Source organism: Equus przewalskii, chromosome 6 (genome assembly GCF_037783145.1).
Source record: "Equus przewalskii isolate Varuska chromosome 6, EquPr2, whole genome shotgun sequence".
Lineage (NCBI taxonomy): Eukaryota > Metazoa > Chordata > Mammalia > Perissodactyla > Equidae > Equus > Equus przewalskii.
The window spans coordinates 25,754,805-25,773,675 of NC_091836.1; the positions used below are offsets into that span (position 1 = coordinate 25,754,805).

At 37.4% G+C, this 18,871-nt stretch overlaps 1 protein-coding gene and 1 long non-coding RNA gene across 5 annotated transcripts in view; one reads left to right on the forward strand and one right to left on the reverse strand.

Annotated features, from left to right (window-relative positions):
• Window positions 1-18,871, forward strand: part of RNF214 (ring finger protein 214) — a 39,327-nt gene that overhangs the window by 17,852 nt on the left and 2,604 nt on the right. For all 4 annotated transcript variants that reach the window (XM_070624923.1, XM_070624922.1, XM_070624924.1 and 1 more), the window contains 4 exons: window positions 17,320-17,416; window positions 17,610-17,698; window positions 18,283-18,373; window positions 18,563-18,661. In XM_070624923.1, coding sequence (XP_070481024.1) covers window positions 17,320-17,416; window positions 17,610-17,698; window positions 18,283-18,373; window positions 18,563-18,661 — 376 coding nt within the window. The remainder of the gene's footprint in view (window positions 1-17,319; window positions 17,417-17,609; window positions 17,699-18,282; window positions 18,374-18,562; window positions 18,662-18,871) is intronic.
• On the reverse strand, window positions 1,848-13,442 carry LOC139084086 (uncharacterized). The gene is made up of 2 exons (XR_011541361.1): window positions 13,326-13,442; window positions 1,848-2,661 (listed from the first exon to the last, which is right to left on the reverse strand). It is a non-coding gene; the product is annotated as an uncharacterized lncRNA (long non-coding RNA).

An 18,871-nucleotide genomic window follows, 5' to 3' on the forward strand; every position in this document is an offset into this window, starting at 1 on the left:
CAGAGCTCCTAAGAGCACAAAAGTGTGTTTCCAGGCTTTCTTAATGCATAGACTTGGAACTGGCACAGTGCTACTTCTGTGGCGTTCTTTTGGTTAAAATGAGTCACAGGGCCAGCACAGGTTTAGTGTTGGAGGGCACTATGAAGAACGTGAACCCCAGGAGGCTTGGTTCATTGAGTCGGGGGCGGGGTTCCATCTTTGGAGATTTGCGGCCACAGCAAGTAACACATCTTATTTAACTTTTTCTGCTCAGCATGTAATAGTATCTTTTAGATATGGGAAATCATAGAAGTTATATTAATAGGAGATGCATAATTAGAGATGTTTTAGAAATATGTAGGATGAATTATGAGGCAGACAGAGGCTAGGACATCACCAGTAAGCTCTTACAATAAAAGTTTTTCTGTGGGAAAAAATATAGAATAGGGCTCAGTTGTGAACCCTGAGGTACAGCTACAGTTTGTAAAGAGGAAGAGAAGGCTAAAAGAACAATCTGAAAAAGAAAGGGAAACAGTTTAGAAAGTAGTATAGGGTTTCAAAAGGGAGAAAATAGTTAACAGTGTCAGAAACTGCAGAGGAGTAAATGAGAACCAGGTCTGAATAAAGTCCACTGGTAATTAGTGAGTGTAACAAACAGGGATTTTTAGGCAGGGGAATTAAATTATTGGATTTATTTTTCCCCCAATATTTTATTATGAAAGTTTTCAAAATTCAGAGAAGCTGCAAGTATTGCACATTAGTCCTCAGTTAACACTCACCATCTAGATTCAGCAATTAACATTCTGCTAAATTTGTTTTAGCAGTATCTTCCCATCTATCCATCCTTCCACTCATCAATCCATCTTATTTTTTTCATACTAGAGTAAGTTGTCATTACTAACTTCACCTCTAAATTCACAAACGTGTATATCATTAATTAGACTTTAATATTTGTGTTTCCTTTTTTGTGGTAATAAAATGTATATGCAGTTAAATACAAAAAAAAAAAAAAGTGTAACATTCAGTGAGTTTCAACAATGTATATACCTCTGTAATTTGAACCCCATCAAGATATAGAGAATACTGCCATTAAACCAGATAGTCCCTCGTGCACCTTCCCAGTCAGTCCTTGTCTTCACACTCCCAAAGGCAACCACTGTTCTGATTTTTACACCAAAGACTAATTTTGCACCTTCTAGAATGTCACATGAATGAAATTGTACAAGATATACTCTTTTCTGTAAGACTTCTTTCATTCAGCATAATGCTTTGAATAGTCAGTCATGTTGTCTCTTTTTATCGTCGAGTAGTATCCCTTTTGTTGATATACCACCGTTTGTTTATCCATTCTCCTGTTGATAGGCATGTAGTGGTTTCCAGATTTTGACTATTAGGAATAAAGCTGCTATGAATATTCCAATGCAAGTCTTTGTGTGAACATATACTATTTCTCTTGGGTAAATTCCTAGGAGTAGAGTTGCTGGGTTGTAGGGTAGGTATGTGTTTAGTTTTATAAGGAATGGTCGAGCATGTTTCCAAAGTGAATATACCATTTTACACTCTGCCAACAATGTATGAGAGTTCTGGTTGCTTTGTATCCCTGCCATTCAAGTGTTGTACAGTGGTATTTCATTGTGGTTTTAATTTGCCTTTCCCTGATGACTAATGATGTTGATCACTTTTTCCGTGTGCCAACTGACCATTCATATATCTGTTTTTGTGAAGTGTCCAGTCAAATTTTTGGCCTCCCTCCTTCTTTGGGGATTGAGTTTTGGCTTTTTAATATTGTGTAGTAGAAGATTTTTTACATATTCCAAATATAAGTTGTCAGTTATATGTTCTGTGAAAATTTTGTCCCACTCTCTGACTTAGCTATTGATTTGTTAATTGCATCTTTTTTTTTTTTTTAAGATTTTATTTTTCCTTTTTCTCCCCAAAGCCCCCTGGTACATAGTTGTATATTTTAGTTGTCGGTCCTTCTAGTTGTGGCATATAGGACGCTGCCTCAACATGGCCTGATGAGTGGTGCCTTGTCCGCGCCCAGGATCCAAACCGGTGAAACCCTGGGCCGCCGCAGCGGAGCGCGCGAACTTAACCACTTGGCCACGGGGCTGGCCCCTAATTGCATCTTTTGATGAGCAGAAATTTTCGTTTCAGCGATGTCTAATTTGTCAAGTTTCCTTTTATAGTTAGTGCATTCTCTGTCCTGTCTAAGAAACCTTTGCCTACTCTGAAGTAGCAAAGATGTTATATTCTGTTTTCTTATGGAAGGTTTTTCATTTTAGCTTTTGTGTTTATGTCTCTGATCCATCTCAAGCAATTTTTGTGTATGGTTAGAAGTAGAGGTTGAGGTTTATTTTTTCCCATGTGGATATCCAGTTGTTCCAGCACCACTTGTTGAAAAGTCTTGCCTTTCCCCATTGGGTTGCTCGACACCTTTGCCAAAAACCAAATGACAGTGTGAGTCATTTGTATAAATAGTGGGTCTATTTCTGAGTAGTATTCTATTGCATTGAAATATTTGTCTCTCTTTATGCCAGATCATGCTGTTGTCATTAGTATAGCATTATAGTAAGTCATGAAATCATAATGCAAGGTCTTCTGCTTTTATTTTCAAGATTGCTTTGGATATTCTCAATCCTTTGCATTTCCATATATATTTGAAAAGTTGCTTGCCAGTTTCTGCAAAAACAAAAACAAAACTGGTGAGAACACAGTTGCCTTGAATCTATCAACTTGAGAGAAATTGACATCTTAGTAATACTGAGTCCTCCAATCCATAATAATGATATATCTTTCTATTTATTTAGGTCTTTAACTTATCTTAGTAACATTTTATAATTTTCATTGTGCAGGTGTTATACATCTTTCCTTAAGTTTCTAGAGAAATTTATTCCTAAGTATTTTATACTCTTTGATACTATTATAAGTAGAATTAAAATTTTAAAAAATTTTCCAATTGTTTCCTACTAGTATGTAAAAATACTATTCATTTTTTTGTATCAACCTTGTACCTGCTACTTTGCTAAATTTACATATTAGTGTATTATTTGTTTTATAGAATCCTTAAGATTTTCTACATAAAAACTTATGATATCTGTGAATATTCAATTTTATTTCTTCCTTCACCCTTTTATTTCTTGTAAATATTATTGCACTGGCTAGAACGTCCGGTACGGTGTTGAATTGAAGTGGTAGGGTGGACATCTTTGCCTTGTTCCTGCTCTTAGGGGGAAGTATTTAATATTTTACCATTGTTTGATGATAGCTATAGGTTTTTTGTAGATGCCCTTTATCAAATCAAGGAAGTTCTCTTCTATTCCTAATTTTCTGAGAGTTCTTAACATGAATGGAAGCTTAGTTTTGTCAAATGGTTTTTCCGCATCTATTAAAATTATCAAATGTTTTTTCTCCTTTATTCTGTTAATATGGTGAATTACATTGATTTGTTTTCAAATGTTGAACCAATTCTTCATTCTTGGGGTAAACCCAAGTTGGTCAAGATATATGTTATTATTTTTATATATTCCTGGATTTGACTTACTAGTATTTTTTAAGGATTTTTGTGTCTATATTTATTGAGGAACATTGTTCTGTATTTTTTTAATTTAAAAGTATTTAGTTAGTTGCTGAAGGGGTGATGTTAGAATCTCTATGATTATAGATTTTTTCTTTTTTTAATTCTGTCAATTTTTGTTATATTTTAAAGCTGTGTTGTTACAGATGTACATTTATGATTGTTATGTATTCTTAATGAATTGGCCATTTTATCATTATGAAATGTCTCTTTGTAGGTCATACGTTATGTTAAAGTTTACTTTATATAATATTAATATAGATACTGCAGTCTTCTTATGCTTATTCTTTACATGATATGTATTTTTCCATCTTTTACCTACAACCTATCTACATTTTTCTGTCTTGTAGACAGCATATAATTGGGTCTTTCTTTGTGATCTCTTCTGACAAGCTGCTTTTTAATTAGCGGCTTTTAGTGTTTATATATTTAGTGTAATTACAGGCATACCTCAGAGAGATTCCAGGTTCCGTTCCAGACCACTGCAATAAAGTGAATATTGCAATAAAGCAAGTCGCGGGAATTGTTTGGTTTCCCAGTGCATATAAAAGTTATATTTATGTTACACTGGAGTCTATTAAGTGTGCCATAGCATTATGTTTAAAAAAACAATGTACATACCTTAACTTAAAAATACTTTATTGCTAAAAAATGCTAATCATCATCTGAGCCTGTAGCAAGTCATTATCTTTTTGCTGATGGAGGGTCTTAGAAAAAATTCAGTGTCTGCAAAGAGCAACAAAGCGAAGTGCAAGAAAACAAAGTATGCTTGTATTGATATGATTGGATTTAGGTCTTCTCTTTTACTATGTAAATTAAATATTAATTCATTGAATATTCTTTAGAATTCCATTTTAATTTCGTCTTTCCCCCTCTAGAATACACATCTGTTACTTTTAGTTCACTGGGAACATGCCTCATAAAGATGAACTATGTACCTGCTGGTTATGCTATATTAGAAAGACTTGTAATTTTCTTGGATAAAGTATTTGGGAAATTTTTATACTTTTAATTGTAGAAACTTAGAATTATCACTTAGATTTTATTTTATTTTATTTTTTTTAAGGATTGGCCCCTGGGCTAGCCAATCCTTTTTCTTTTTCCTGCTTTTATCTCCCCAAACCCCCCCGTACACAGTTGTATATCTTAGCTGCAGGTCCTTCTAGTTGTGGGATGTGGGACGCTGCCTCAACGTGGCCTGACGAGCGGTGCCATGTCCTGCCCAGGATCCGATCCCTGGGCTGCCGCAGCAGAGCATGCAAACTTAACCACTTGGCCACGGAGCCGGCCCCATCCCTTAGATTTTTTAAAAGTTAAATTTTTTAGATGTAATTTACATGCAATAAAATGAACTTATTTAAAGTTAAACATTTTGATGAGTTTTGACAAATTAATCCACATGTAAACGCTAACACAAAGTATAGCACATACCTATTACCCTAGAATGTTCCCTGTATTCTTTCTCAATCACTGTCCTTCCTTCCCCTCATTCCCAGGTAAACACTGAGCTGCTTTCTGTCACTGAGATTACTCTTAGCTTTTCTAGACATTGTGTCTAACTTCTTTCACTCAGCATATTTTTGGGATTTATCTATGATGTTGTGATGGATGTGAACTGTATTAATAATTCATTCCTTTTTTTGTAAGGCTTTATTTTTTTAGAGCAGTTTTAGGTTTCCAACAAAATTGAGAGGGACATACAGAGATTTCCCATATACTTTCTGTCCCCACATATGCATAGCCTCCACATTATCAACATCTCTCACCAGAATGGTACATTTTTTACCAAGGGTGAACCTATCTTGACACATCATGATTACCCAAAGTCTGTAGTTTACCTTAGGGTTCGCTCTTGGTGTTCCACATTTTATGGGTTTGGACAAATGTATATAGTGACATATGTCCATCATTATAATATCATACAGAGTATTTTTCACTGCCCATCCTGTGTTCTGCCTATTCACATCCCCGTCCCCCCCCCACCACCACCTGCCCCCTGCCCAGCAACCACTGATCTTTCTGCTGTCTCCATAGTTTTGCCTTTTCCAGAATGTTGTATGGTTGGAATAATACAATATGTAGCCTTTCAGATTGGCTTCTTTCACTTAGTAATAAGCATTTGAGGTTTCTCCACATCTTTTCATGGCTTGATATAGCATGTTTCTTTTTCGTGTTGAATAATATTCTGTTGTTTGGATGTACCAAATTTTTTATCCATTCTTCTACTGAAGGACATCTTGGTTGCTTCCAAGTTTTGGCAGTTATGAATAAAGCTGCTATAAACATCTGTGTGTGAGTGTAAGTTTTCAACTCCTTTGGTAAATACCAAGGAGTGTGATTGCTGGATCATATGGTAGGACGATGTTTAGTTTTGTAAGAAACTGCCAAACTGTCTTCCGAAGTGGCTGTACTACTGTTCATTCACACGAGAAATGAATGAGAGTTCCTGTCATTCCACATCTTCGTCAGCATTTGGTGTTTTCAATGTTTCAGATTTTGGGCATTTTAATAGGTGTGTACTGGTATCTCATTGTTTTAATATGCATTTCCTTGATGAGAAATGATATGGAGTATCTTTTTATATCCTTATTTTCCATCTGTATGTTTTCTTTGGTGGAGTGTCTATTAAAGTCTTTGGCCTATTTTTTAATCTGGTTGGTTGTTTTCCTGTTGAGTTTTAAGAGTTCTTTGTATATTTTAGATAACAGTACTTTATCAGATGTGTCTTTTACACATATTTTCTCCCAGTCTGTGGCTTGTTTTCTAATTCCCTTGATATTTTCTTTCACAGAGCAGAAGTTTTTAATTTTAATGAAGTCTAGCTTATCAATTATTTCTTTCATGGATTGTGTCTTTGGTGTTATATCTAGAAAGGTATTACCATACCCAAATTCATCTGTTTTTCTCCTGTTGTCTTCTAGGAGTTTTATAGTTTTTTGTTTTACATTTAGGTCTATGATCCATTTTTAGTTAACTTTTGTGAAGAGTGTAGGGTCTGTGTTTAGATTCATTTTTTGCATGTGAGTATCCCGTTGTTTAGTACCATTTGTTGAAGAGACTCTTTGCATCATTTTATTGTCTTTGTTCCTTTGTTAAAGATCAGTTGACTGTAGTTATGGAGGTCTATTTCTGGGGTCTCTGTTCTGTTCCGTTGATCTATTTGTCTGTTCTTAGACCAGTACCACATTGTTGTGATTACTCTAGCTTTATAATAAGTCTTGTAGTAAGGTAGTGTCAGTCCTCCAACCTTGTTCTTCTTCTTCAATATTGTGTTGGCTATTCTGTATCTTTTGCCTCTCCATATAAACTTTAGAATCAGTTTGTTGATATCCATAAAATAACTTGCTGGGATTTTGAGATTGCATTGAATTTATAGATCAAGTTGGGAAGAACTGACATCTTGACAATATTGAGCCTTCTTATCCGTGAACATGGAATATCTCTTCATTTATTTAGTTCTTCTTTGATTTTGTTCATCAGAGTTTTGTAGTCTTCCTCATACAGTTCTTGTACATAGTTTGTTAGATTTATACCCAAGTATTTCATTTTTTTCTTGGTGCTAATGTAAATGATATTGTGTTTTTCATTTTAAATTCCACTTGTTCATTGTTGGTATATAGGAAAGCAGTTGACTTTTATGTATTAACCTGTATCCTGCAGCCTTGGTATAATTGCTTATTAGTTCAAGGAGTTTTGTTTTGTTTTGTTTTGTTTTTTGAGGAAGAGTAGCCCTGAGCTAACATCTGCTGCCAATCCTCCTCTTTTTGCTGAGGAAGACCGGCCCTGAGCTAACATCCGTGCCTATCTTCCTCCACTTTATATGTGGGACGCCTGCCACAGTATGGCGTGCCAAGTGGTGCCATCTCTGCAACCCGGATCCGAACCTGTGAACCCCAAGCCGCCGAAGCAGAACGTGTGCACTTAACTGCTGCGCCACCAGGCCAGCCCCTGTTCAAGGAGTTTTATGTGTTTGTTTGTTTTGGTGAGGAAGATTGGCCCTGAGCTAACATCTGTTGCCAATCGTCCTCTTTTTTTTCTCCCTAAAGCCCCAGTACATAGTTGTATATCCTACTCGTAAGTCATTCTAGTTCGTCTGCATGAGATGCCACTACAACATGGTTTGATGAGTGATATGTAGGCACATGCCCAGGGTCCGAACAAGCGAACCTGGGGCCGCCGAAGCAGAGTGTGCAAACTTAACCACTCAGCCACAGGGTCGGCCCCTCAAGGAGTTTTTTATCAGTTCTTTCCAATTTTCTACATAGCCGATCATGTCATCTGCAAATAAAGACATTTTTATGTCTTCCTTTCCAATCTGCATACATTTTGTTTTATTTTCATGCTTTATTGCATTAGCAGGGACTTCCAATATGATGTTGAAAGAGAGGGGACATCCTTGCCTTGCACCTCATCTTGGGAAAACTTCAAATTCTTCACCGTTAAGTATGATATTAGCTGTTAGGGTTTTTGTGGATAGTCTTTATTAAGTTAAGAAAGTTCCAGGGCCGGTCCTGTGGCCGAGTGGTTAAGTTCATGTGCTCTGCTTCGGCATCCCAGGGTTTTACCAGTTCAGATCCTGGGCGTGGACATGGCACCACTCATTAGGCCATGCTGAGGTGGTGCCCCACATGCCATAATCAGAAGGACCCACAACTAAAATATACAACTATGTACTGGGGGGATTTGGGGAGCAAAAGCAGGAAAAAAAAAAAAGATTGGCAACAGTTGTTAGCTCAGGTGCCAGTCTTAAAAAACAAAAAGTTCTGCTCTATTCCTAGTTTACTGAGAGTTTTAATCATGAATGGGTGTGGGGTTTTATCAATACTTTTTCTGCATCTACTGATATGATCATGTGATTTTTATTTTTTAGTCTTTTGATGTGATACATTACATTAATTGACTTTTGAATGTCAAACTAGCCTGGCACACCTGGGATAAATACCACTTGGTCCTGGTGTATAATTCTTTTTATACTTTTTTGGATTCGATTTGCTAATATTTTGTTGAGAATTTTTACATTTCTGTTAATGAGAGATATTGGTCTTTAGTTTTCTTCTAATGTCTTTGTCTGGCTTTGGTATTGGGGTAATGTTGGCCTCATAGACTGAGTTAGGAAGTGTTACCTCTGCTTCTGTCTTCTAAAAGAGCTTGTAGAGAATTTCTATAATTTCTTCCTTAAATGTGTGGTAGAATTTAGTAGTGAATCCCTCTGGGCCTGGTATTTTCTGTTTTGGAAGGTTGTTAATTATCAATTCAATTTCTTTAGCAGATACAGGTGTTCATTCTTTTTTTTTTTTAGATTTTTTTTATTTTATTTTATTTATTTATTTATTTTTTATTTTTTCCTTTTTCTCCCCAAAGCCCCCCGGTACATAGTTGTGTATTCTTCGTTGTGGGTTCCTCTAGTTGTGGCATGTGGGACGCTGCCTCAGCGTGGTCTGACGAGCAGTGCCATGTCCGCGCCCAGGATTCGAACAGACGAAACACTGGGCCGCCTGCAGCGGGGCGCGCGAACTTAACCACTCGGCCACGGGGCCAGCCCCAGGTGTTCATTCTTTTTTTTTAATGCTGAGTAGTAGTCCATTGTTTGACTATCCCACAATTTATTTATCCAGTTGAAGATGTTTTTCTAATATAAACTGTCTCCTCTTGTTTCTTATGAGAAGTCAATGACAATTCATATTGTTGTTTCCCTGTATGTATTGTGTCATTTTTTTTTCCTATGGCTTCTTTCAAGATCTCCTATCTTTGTTTTTTAGCAGTTTGACTTTGCAATTTTCATTGTATGTTTTCTATTTGGGGTTTTCTGAGCTTTTTAACCTGTAAAGTTATGTCTTTCTCCAATTTTGTGAAATTTTGACGTAATTTCTAGATATTTTTTTGTCCCATTCCTTCTGTTCCTTCTAGGACTCCACTTTCACATATGTTAGACCTTTTGATACTATCCTATAGCTCAGGGAGGCTCTGTTCATTTCTTCCCAATATTTTTTACTCTGTTCAACATATTGGATAGTTTCTATTGATATATCTTCAAGTTTACTTTTTCTTTTCTTTTTTTTTTGGTTGGCACCTGAGCTAACATCTTTTGCCCATCTTCTTTTTCTTTCTTTCTCCCCAAAACCACCCAGTACATAGTTATATATATTTTTAGTTGCAGATCCTTCTAGTTGTGCTGTGTGGGACGCCACCTCAGCATGGCTTGATGAGCAGTGCTAGGTCCACGCCCAGGATCCAAACCAGCGAAATCCTGGGCTGTGGAAGCAGAGTGCACGAGCTTAACCACTTGGCCACGGGGTCAGCCCCTACTTACTCTTTCTTATATCATTTCCATTCTGCTCTTAAGCCCATGCAGTGAGTTTTATATTTCCAGTATTGTATTTTTCAGTTCTGTCATTTCAGTTTAGTTCTTTTTTTATAGTTTCTGTTTCTGTGCTGAGAGTTCTTATTTGCTCACTCCTCATGAACATATTTTTCTTTATGTGCTTTTGCACAGTTAAAATAGATGCTTTAAAACCTTTGCCTGCTAATTCCAACATCTTGGTCAGCTTGGAGTCCTTGTTCATTGATTGCTTTTTTTTTCTTGGCTAGGAGTAGAAACAAAAGCGTTATCCAAATAAGAAACTAGACACAAAAGTTTTGCACTGTATGATTCTATTTACATGATGTTCTAGAAAAGGTGAAATGATAATGAGAGAAAGCAGATAAGTTGTTGGCAGTGGCTGAGGGTGGAGGGAAGAGATTGACTGCCATATAGTAAATGTTTGAGGCTTTGCCAACCATACAGCCTCTGTCACAACTACTCAGCTCTGTTGTAGCATGAAAGCAGCCATAGGCAATATGTAAACAAAATGAATGTGCTTGTGTTCCCAAAAACCTGTATTTACAAAAATAGATGACAGCTTGGATTTGACCTATAGACCATAGTTTACAGGTCCTGCTCTTGACCGTGGATCATACTTCCTGTTTCTTTGTATGGTGGGGCTAAATTCTGAATACTGTGAATAATGCATTGTGGAGACTCTGGATTCTGTTACATTCCTCCAAAAAGTCTTGATTTTTTGTTTTGTTTTGTTTTGAATTTGTTTTATCAGGCTGTTTCCTTGACTGGGCTTTAATGGCATACTTTGGTTTAGTGGGCAGCAGCTGTGGCCTCTGTTCAGTGCATTTATCTGTAGCTGGGTTCCTTGGAGTCTCTTCTCTGCGTGCATGCATGGTTCAGAGGAACATCCAGAGATTTGAGCAGATTTATATGCAGAATTGGGGACTCTGCATCTGTGGCTCTTTCTTGTTTTGGGATTTCTCCCTCATTTTCTACTTGTTATGGTAGCTCCCAATTTTATCCTTTGGTTCTTGATCTGGTAAGGCTGCAAGGTTTCTATCTTAGTTTTAGTCATCAGCACAGAGCTGGCTGGGGTTTGCCCTTAGATAAATAGCCATAGAAAACAGGAAACAACAGTGATATTCACTTTTTCCAATTGTCAGATCTTCTCCAGTTTGTGCCTGGTTCTTATTTGCTCTTTAGTGCCTTCAGAGGTGCTTTTTTATATTTTGTGTAGAATTTATTTTTTTTGTTTTGTTTTGTTTTTTTATTTTATTTTATTTTATTTTATTTTTGAGGAAGATCAGCCCTGAGCTAGTATCTGCCAATCCTCCTCTTTTTGCTGAGGAAGACTGGCCCTGAGCTAATATCCATGCCTATCTTCCTCTATTTTATATGTGGGATGCCTACCACAGCATGGCTTGATGAGCGGTACCATATCCGCACCCAGGATCCAAACCGGCGAACCCTGGGCTGCTGAAGTGGAACATACAAACTTAACCGCTGTGCCACCGGGCCGGCCCCTGTGTAGAATTTATAGTGTTTTACCTGCAGGGTGGTTGGTCTGTTAGGAGCAACTCTACCCTTACTAGAAATGGAACCTCTCCAGATTTAATTTTTAGAAGGATAACCCTGGTTGCATTAAGTTAGATGGGCTAAAGTGCAGATAAACTGATGTCAAGAAGACGGAATTTCAGCAAGATAAAATGAAGGCCTGATCTAAGAGGCAAAGAAACAGAAAGGAGGGGTATTCTGAGTTAGGGTTGATGAGATTTGTTGACTGTTAGAGGGAGGAGAGGAGGAGTGACAATGAGATGTCTGGGATGGTGAATACAGGAAGTGGAGCAGATAGACAGTGGCTCTAGGGGTGGAAGTTGTCAATTCTAAACTCAGCTTTGTGGAGGTATACTTTATGTGTGATAAAATTCACCTGTTTCAAATGATGAGTGTTGACAATGTATGCAGTCGTATAACCACCACCACAGTCGGGTAGAGAAGATTTCCATCACCCTAAGAAGCTCCTTCATGACTCTGAAGTCAGTTGCCTCCTCCACCCTGAGCCACTGGGAACCACTGTCTGCTTTCTCTCAGTATAGTTTTGCCTTTTCTAGGGCTTTGTCTAAATAGAATCATACAATATGTAGCCTTTTGTGTCTGTTTCTTATTTCGGATAAAGCTTTTGTGATTCATCCATGTTGTTGCATGTAACAATGGTTTATTGCTCTTCATCGATGGGTAGTAGTTCCATTATAAGACTATACCAGATTTGTTTATGTATTCAGTAGTTGAGGGACATTTGGTTGTTTCCATTTTTTGTCTGTTATAAATAAAGCTGCTCTGAATATTCAGGTATAAGTCTTTATGTGGACATGTTTTCTTTTCTCTTGGGTAAAGCTTAGGAGTGGGATTGCTGGGCCATGTGTTTGCTTAACTTCATAAGAAACTGGCAAACTGTTTTCCAAAGTTGCTGTACCATTCTGCGTTCCCACCAGCAATGTATAAACATTCCGGTTGCTCTATATTCTCGCCAATACTTGGTCTTATCAGTCTTTTTGGGTTTAGCCATTCTAATAAGTGTTTAGTGTTATCTCATTGTGGTTTTAACTTGCTTTTCTCAAAGGACTATTGATGGTGAACATCTTTTCATGTCCTTATTTGCCATTGTCATTCTTTTTTGCTGAAGTATCTATTTGAATATTTTACCCATTTTAAAAAAGCACTTTGTTTTCTTAATACAAGTCCTTTTATCAAATATGCATTTTGCACGTATTTTCTCCCAGTATGTAACTTCCCTTTGCATTTTGTAACAGTGTCTTTTAAATTTTGATAAAGTCCAGTTTATCAGTTTTTCCCTTTTGTGGTTCATGCATTTTGTGTCCTAAGAAATCTTTGCCTAACCCAGAGCAAAAATCAGTTTCGTTTGAAGAATGACATTGTTTACATTTTTGCAAGTCTCTTTAATGAAAGAAAATTAATTGTCCTATCTACTGCATTTAGTCTATTGCAGTATATTGTTTTGGTGAAAATACATGAAGAAAATCTGGTGATACCCAGATATGTTGTTTGGAAAAACGAGGAGTATTTTAATAGCCTTCTTGATGATTGTGGTTACTCTTCTTTGATGGTACTCCAAAACCTGACAGCTGGTAGTTTCTTAGAGGTTAATTGCATTGTAGAATCTGAAACCACATCAGTGAACTTTTTGTACCGTTACATTAAAATCCATTGGCTTGGGCTGGCCCCGTGGCCAGGTGGTTGAGTTCACACACTCCGCTGATCTGGCCCAGGGTTTCGCTGGTTAGGATCCTGGGCATGGATGTGGCACTGCTCATCGGGCCACACTGAGGCAGCATCCCACATGCCACAACCAGAGGGACCTACAACTAAAATATACAACTATGTACTGGGGGGATTTGGGGAGAAAAAGAAAAAAAAAATCCATTGGCTTACCTTGCACTTTGAATGGATGTTTTAACTTTGTTGGTTACGGGAGGAAATACTTTTCCCTCTACTCTGTTATGTTCAATAGCTGTGGCCTGCAAATTAAAATGAGAAAAGACCGATTTCAGGAGGAAAAGAAAAAGTTTATGCATGCAAAGTGCATACATTTGGGAGAACTCAGTGATGGGTATCTCAAAGGAACGGTTAGAATTTGGGGCTTATATACCATCTTAGTAGGTGAAGGGGCAGGGAGAGAAAGACACTTATGGGAAAACAAATGACTTCTGAGAAGTTGGGGATAAAGGGCACTGATAGCACTTTCTGGAAAGATAAATGGATTTTCAGGAGAACAAACAGGAGGTAAAAAGTTTGTGATATTTGCCTATACAGGTATGAGTGGTTTTTCTGTCTCCTTTAGGGTCATAAAACTCACTGGATCAGGGATTTAGGGTAGGTTTTATTCGCATTCTCTCTTCTGAGAGGAGCTCTGCCCTGAAGAGAAGTTTATGACAGCCTCATTTCCCAGAAGTTGCTGCTCTTAGTTAAGGGAAGCTTGGAAAAGGCTGTTTTTCTGCATCTGATGAATCTCCAGTGTCTTCAGCTTAAAATAATCTTTACACGAACTCTGCAGTGCCAAGTGGGTCGCACAGGTGACTTGGTAGCATGATGGATTGATAATTTGGAAAATATTGGTTCAGAGTTAGCAGCTCTTCCAAGTGTGGATACATTTTATTATACAATATTTAAAGAATCACATTTGTTTATAGCACCATTGATCTCATCAGAATAGTGTTTAAGTAATGGGAAGCCTTCAAGCTCCCAATGGCTGGTATAGATTTTGTAAAATTCTAATTTTTGCTTGAAAGCTCAAATTTTATTGTTGGCGATAACTATTGTCAATTGTTTTCTTTGAAATAACAAGAGTAGTTTTAGTTCATTTCCAAGAACATGTTTGCTAAATACTCAAGTTCAAATAACCATAGTTTCTCAGTTGTTCTTTTAAATAAAAATAGTGTTACATGAAAAAAGAGGCTAGCTCAACTCACAGCTCAGACAGTCTCACAAGTGCTTTTCCTCAAGTCAACCATTGTACTTTGGCATATAGCATTTCATCTAACAGAATATTAGAAAGGTGTGTATTTAATGGTCAAGATTTAATAAGATTATTATTTTTTATGGCTTCATCGAGGGCATTCTTAAATAAAACTGTCCCTCCTCCACAGCTGCAAGGGAGTGGCAGTAAAGAATACAGTGCCTAGTGGTATAATCTGGTGCCACTGCCTTGATTTATGTATGGTGCCAATATTTTTATCCAGTATAGTTTTTATACTAAAAGTGCAGTATAAGTGTCAACAGTTATTCTAGGATAAACCATGAGATTCAAAAAGCTTATTTAACTTGGATTATGTGAACATCACTGTGTTTGTTGCCAAGAATTCACACACAACGTCATCTTCGATGATTAGCGGCTGCCAGTACTAGACAAACATAACCAAAATAGCAAGTCTAGACATGCCTGTACATTCATCTATTTGTAAACTAAAATTACAATTCTGCAGATGAGATCTTAATTAAGTCTTCAGATTTGCAGCAAAATCTTTACTTTGATGAATTTCTGTATGATTAAAAAGTGGCACTGCTGTGATTTATTTTACTGACTTTTCATCCAGCAGGCATGTAGGACGGTCAGCTGTACAAGGTTGTTTCCCCAGTTAATGAAATATAGTAGCTTACCCTAAGATTCTTCAGTGCCTTTTTCATTTCCACTTTGAAAGGCTTTAACAATTTTTGAGAATTTTAAAGAATTCATCATGTCTGTATTTAAAATATTCATTTCCTTTTTCTTTAAATTCTGAATGATCGGTCTCAAAATGTCACCATAACCTAACTGGTGCAATATAATTAGAAAATGTTCTGTTGCTTAAGATAAAGTAAAATAAATTATTAACAACTATGAAGTCAAGAGAAAGATGGCTCTTGTCACACTTTGGTTTCTTATTTACAATTTTGCAGTTTCTTTGGAGTAGATTCTTTCTTTCCTTGAGTCAGATAACTCTAGGCCAGTTGCATCTTCTTTAGTATTTTTAGATTATATATTACAGCTGTGGGTTGAGAAAAACAAATCTTCAATCTCCCTTTTTTGAGCCAATGATTCATTCTTAAATGTAAGAGAAAAATTACAAATACATTTTCTTTTATTTTAGAGAAAGATATTAAATTCTAAAATAATACATTTTAGATATAACTTAAAAATTGAGAAAAGTTTTCAAAAAATTTAGAAAGTATTATTGCAAAACAAAATAACAAAAGTACTTGTTTCTACTTAGATGCGTGAAGAACTTTGAGATTTTTATAGTAATGATTTATTGGACAATAGTAAGATTATAGTAAGTATAATTAAAGATAGCTAGTAAAAACACAAAAGAAGTACTCCGAAGAAAAAAATTGAGAGCTTAAGTTATACCCTAAACCTACTATCTTTGAAAATGCTAGAAAACATAAGAATACAGGAGCATATATTCTTTTAGCCATCAAAGTGATAATATCATCACACGTGGTATAGCCTCAGGGAAACGCTATTGTAGACTCGTGAAAGAACGAGAGTGAAAAAGACAGTTTTAGAGTTATTATGAAGTTAGTTTTTGTTTCATAGACCAGGCCCTCAAAGGATTTTAGGGGCCCATAGACTATGTTTTACACGCTTCTATTCTAGATTATGTCTTCCATCCCTAGGGCTTCTGCGACTCTTTATGCTAGTGACACTCTTGTCTGTGTCCCCAGTGCACACCACACTACCCAGTGTTTGACTTGTATGTGCTGCCTGCTGCACTCCCTGGACCACTGCCTTAGTTTGGTACTCTCTCTCTTTTTGGCTTTTGCACTTGCTTTTTGACCTGCCCAGAATTTCCTTGTTCGCTTTGTTCCCCTGGAAAACTACTGGATCAAGAGCTTCTTGGGTGCAGGAACTAGGCATCTTCATATCGCCGGCTTTTAGCAGAATGCCTCATACATGTAGGCTGCTTAGTAGATGGTGCACTAAATTGAATCAAGGAAGAGTTCTAGCCTCATAAACAGTAAGTTTGCAGTTCATCCCAGGGTAAATTGTTTCTGTTAATGTCTGACCTCATTCATTCTGTATGGGTTTCTGTTAGCTTCAGTTCAGAGAAAAGGATTTCATAATCTACCCTAAATGCAGGACAGCCAATCCCTATATATTCACTCACCCAACAGTTTTTGTTTTGTTTCCCTTTGCCTTGCCTAGAATATAATATATTCTGAAAGAAATATATTTGGGCTGAGGACTCAACTTCTTAGTTTTTAGCTCTGTTTCTGTTGAGATTATTTTGCAAAACATTTAGTGTCTGGAAACCGGGACAGTTGGTCACCCTAATACTGAGTTATGTATATTACACCCTACGAATAGGGCGGGGGGAGTGGCATAAGAAGGGAGGAAGCCAATGGAAAGGAGAAGTCCTGAGGTATGATGAGCATGTTTTTTCCTTTCAAATAATATTTGCTATAGCTAAGGAAATGTGAAAAGTCAGTAAGCCAGTATCTATGTGCTCAGTAGTGAATTAGTGATTGCTGCATTGGATGTAAGTTTTAAATGGACCCCCGTGTTTAGTCCTGCATTCTTCACCACCCATACTAAAAGACAAGTTGGGAAATAGGAGGAATGCCATAATGATTTTGAGTCCTCCTTCAACATAGAAGAACATTCTGCCTTCTGTGGGTTTTGGTTCTCAGTACACTCTTTTTCCTATTCCGGGTAGCCTTATTTTAGCAAGTGGAGATAAGAGCATACTTACTTTCAAATATAGGGTCTTTATGCAATTACAGACCACTTTAAACGTTGACAAATTTATATCTATCGGTAATACTTAGAGTAAGACTTCCTGTAACACATGTGGCAGACCAATTTTGGGGTTTACTTTCGCCCTGGTGTCTCTTAACAAGCTTGTCTTTCTCCCCTTAGTCTTGTTCTTTGTTTCTTATCTTACAGAGAGGTGTGGGAAATGGAACTGGATAGGCTCAAGAATCAGGATGGTGAAATAAATCGGAACATTATGGAAGAGACAGAACGGGCCTGGAAGGCAGAGGTGAGGAGAGCTGGTGTGTGGAAAGTGTTGATTTTGGGCTTCCAGATGGTATATACTTAGAGATATAGTATTATACCTCTAAGCCATATAAGTATTATACCATTTAGCCACTAAACAATTGTTTTCACTATGTAGGGGCAGCTTTCATGTATGTAAAATTAATAAAGTGTTTGTGTGTATGTGGTTTCCTTAGATCTTATCACTAGAGAGTCGGAAAGAGTTGCTGGTATTGAAACTAGAAGAGGCAGAAAAAGAGGCAGAACTGCACCTTACTTACCTCAAGTGAGTATCTTCCCATTCAAGAGTTTTAATGGTCCTGCAGTTTAGTGTGGGCTTCTTTAGGTTTTTGAAACCCTAGGCTAGCTAGTCTGGCACTTATTCTGTCTTCACAGACTTTTGAAGGCATCTCTCTGCAATAGGAATTATTCAGTGATTTCTTTTCCTGTATTCTCAACTTCCTCACTCTCTAACTCTTCCCTTCTACAGTTTTATAGTTTTGTACTTTTTATTGTACTATTTCCATTTGGATGAACAGTATCTCTTATGCTGTCAGAGCATATAAATGTCTTTGGAGATTTGTTTCTTATATAGTAATTTCTCCTCTTTCTGCCATGGAATCTGGAGGACCCCTGTGGCATTTTCAGGCAGACAAGAACCCTCTCTCTGTGGTTGGTTCTCTTTCTCCAATACTTGGCTTAAAAGATGCTGGAGTTAAAGTGAGGCAGACAACTTAGAACCTTGGCCTTCTCCTGCACCTGCTCCGGCCTCATCTCTCCAGACCCATTAGCCAGCTACTGTTCTGCTGTCTCAGAGAGTTAGGAGTTGGGCTTTCTTTAATTCTGTAATTACTGTTGGTTTCTTGAAAGGTCAACTCCCCCAACACTAGAGACAGTTCGTTCCAAACAGGAGTGGGAGACAAGACTGAATGGAGTTCGGATAATGAAAAAGAATGTTCGGGTAAGTGTAGTAATGGGTGATCATTGAGTCAGAGTTAATCTGGCATTAAACACTTCTGATGATAGGGAGGGATCTTTGGCATTGAGATTTAGGTCCAATCCTGCCCCTCCCCTTGTTTTCCTGATACTGGGTGGGGCTCCCTTTCAGCTCATCAGTAAAGGATAATCCTTTCCTTTCTCTCTTTTCTAGGACCAATTTAATAGTCATATCCAGCTAGTGAGGAATGGAGCCAAGCTGAGCAGCCTCCCTCAAATCCCCACCCCCACTTTGCCTCCACCCCCATCAGAGGTAAGAGTGCTGGCTTTGGGGAGTCCACCTCTCTGTGTTGGTGGCAGAGTCGGTCTTTCACTTGTTCTTTTTATGAAGATACTGGTTTTATTATTTTTGATGATTATTATTGGTATTATTTGGTGCAAGATTTGCTCATTGATTTCTGCTCCAGTTTCCTAAACTTTCATTTTCTTCCCTTCTCTCTTGTCCTCCACCTCTTCCCCTCTT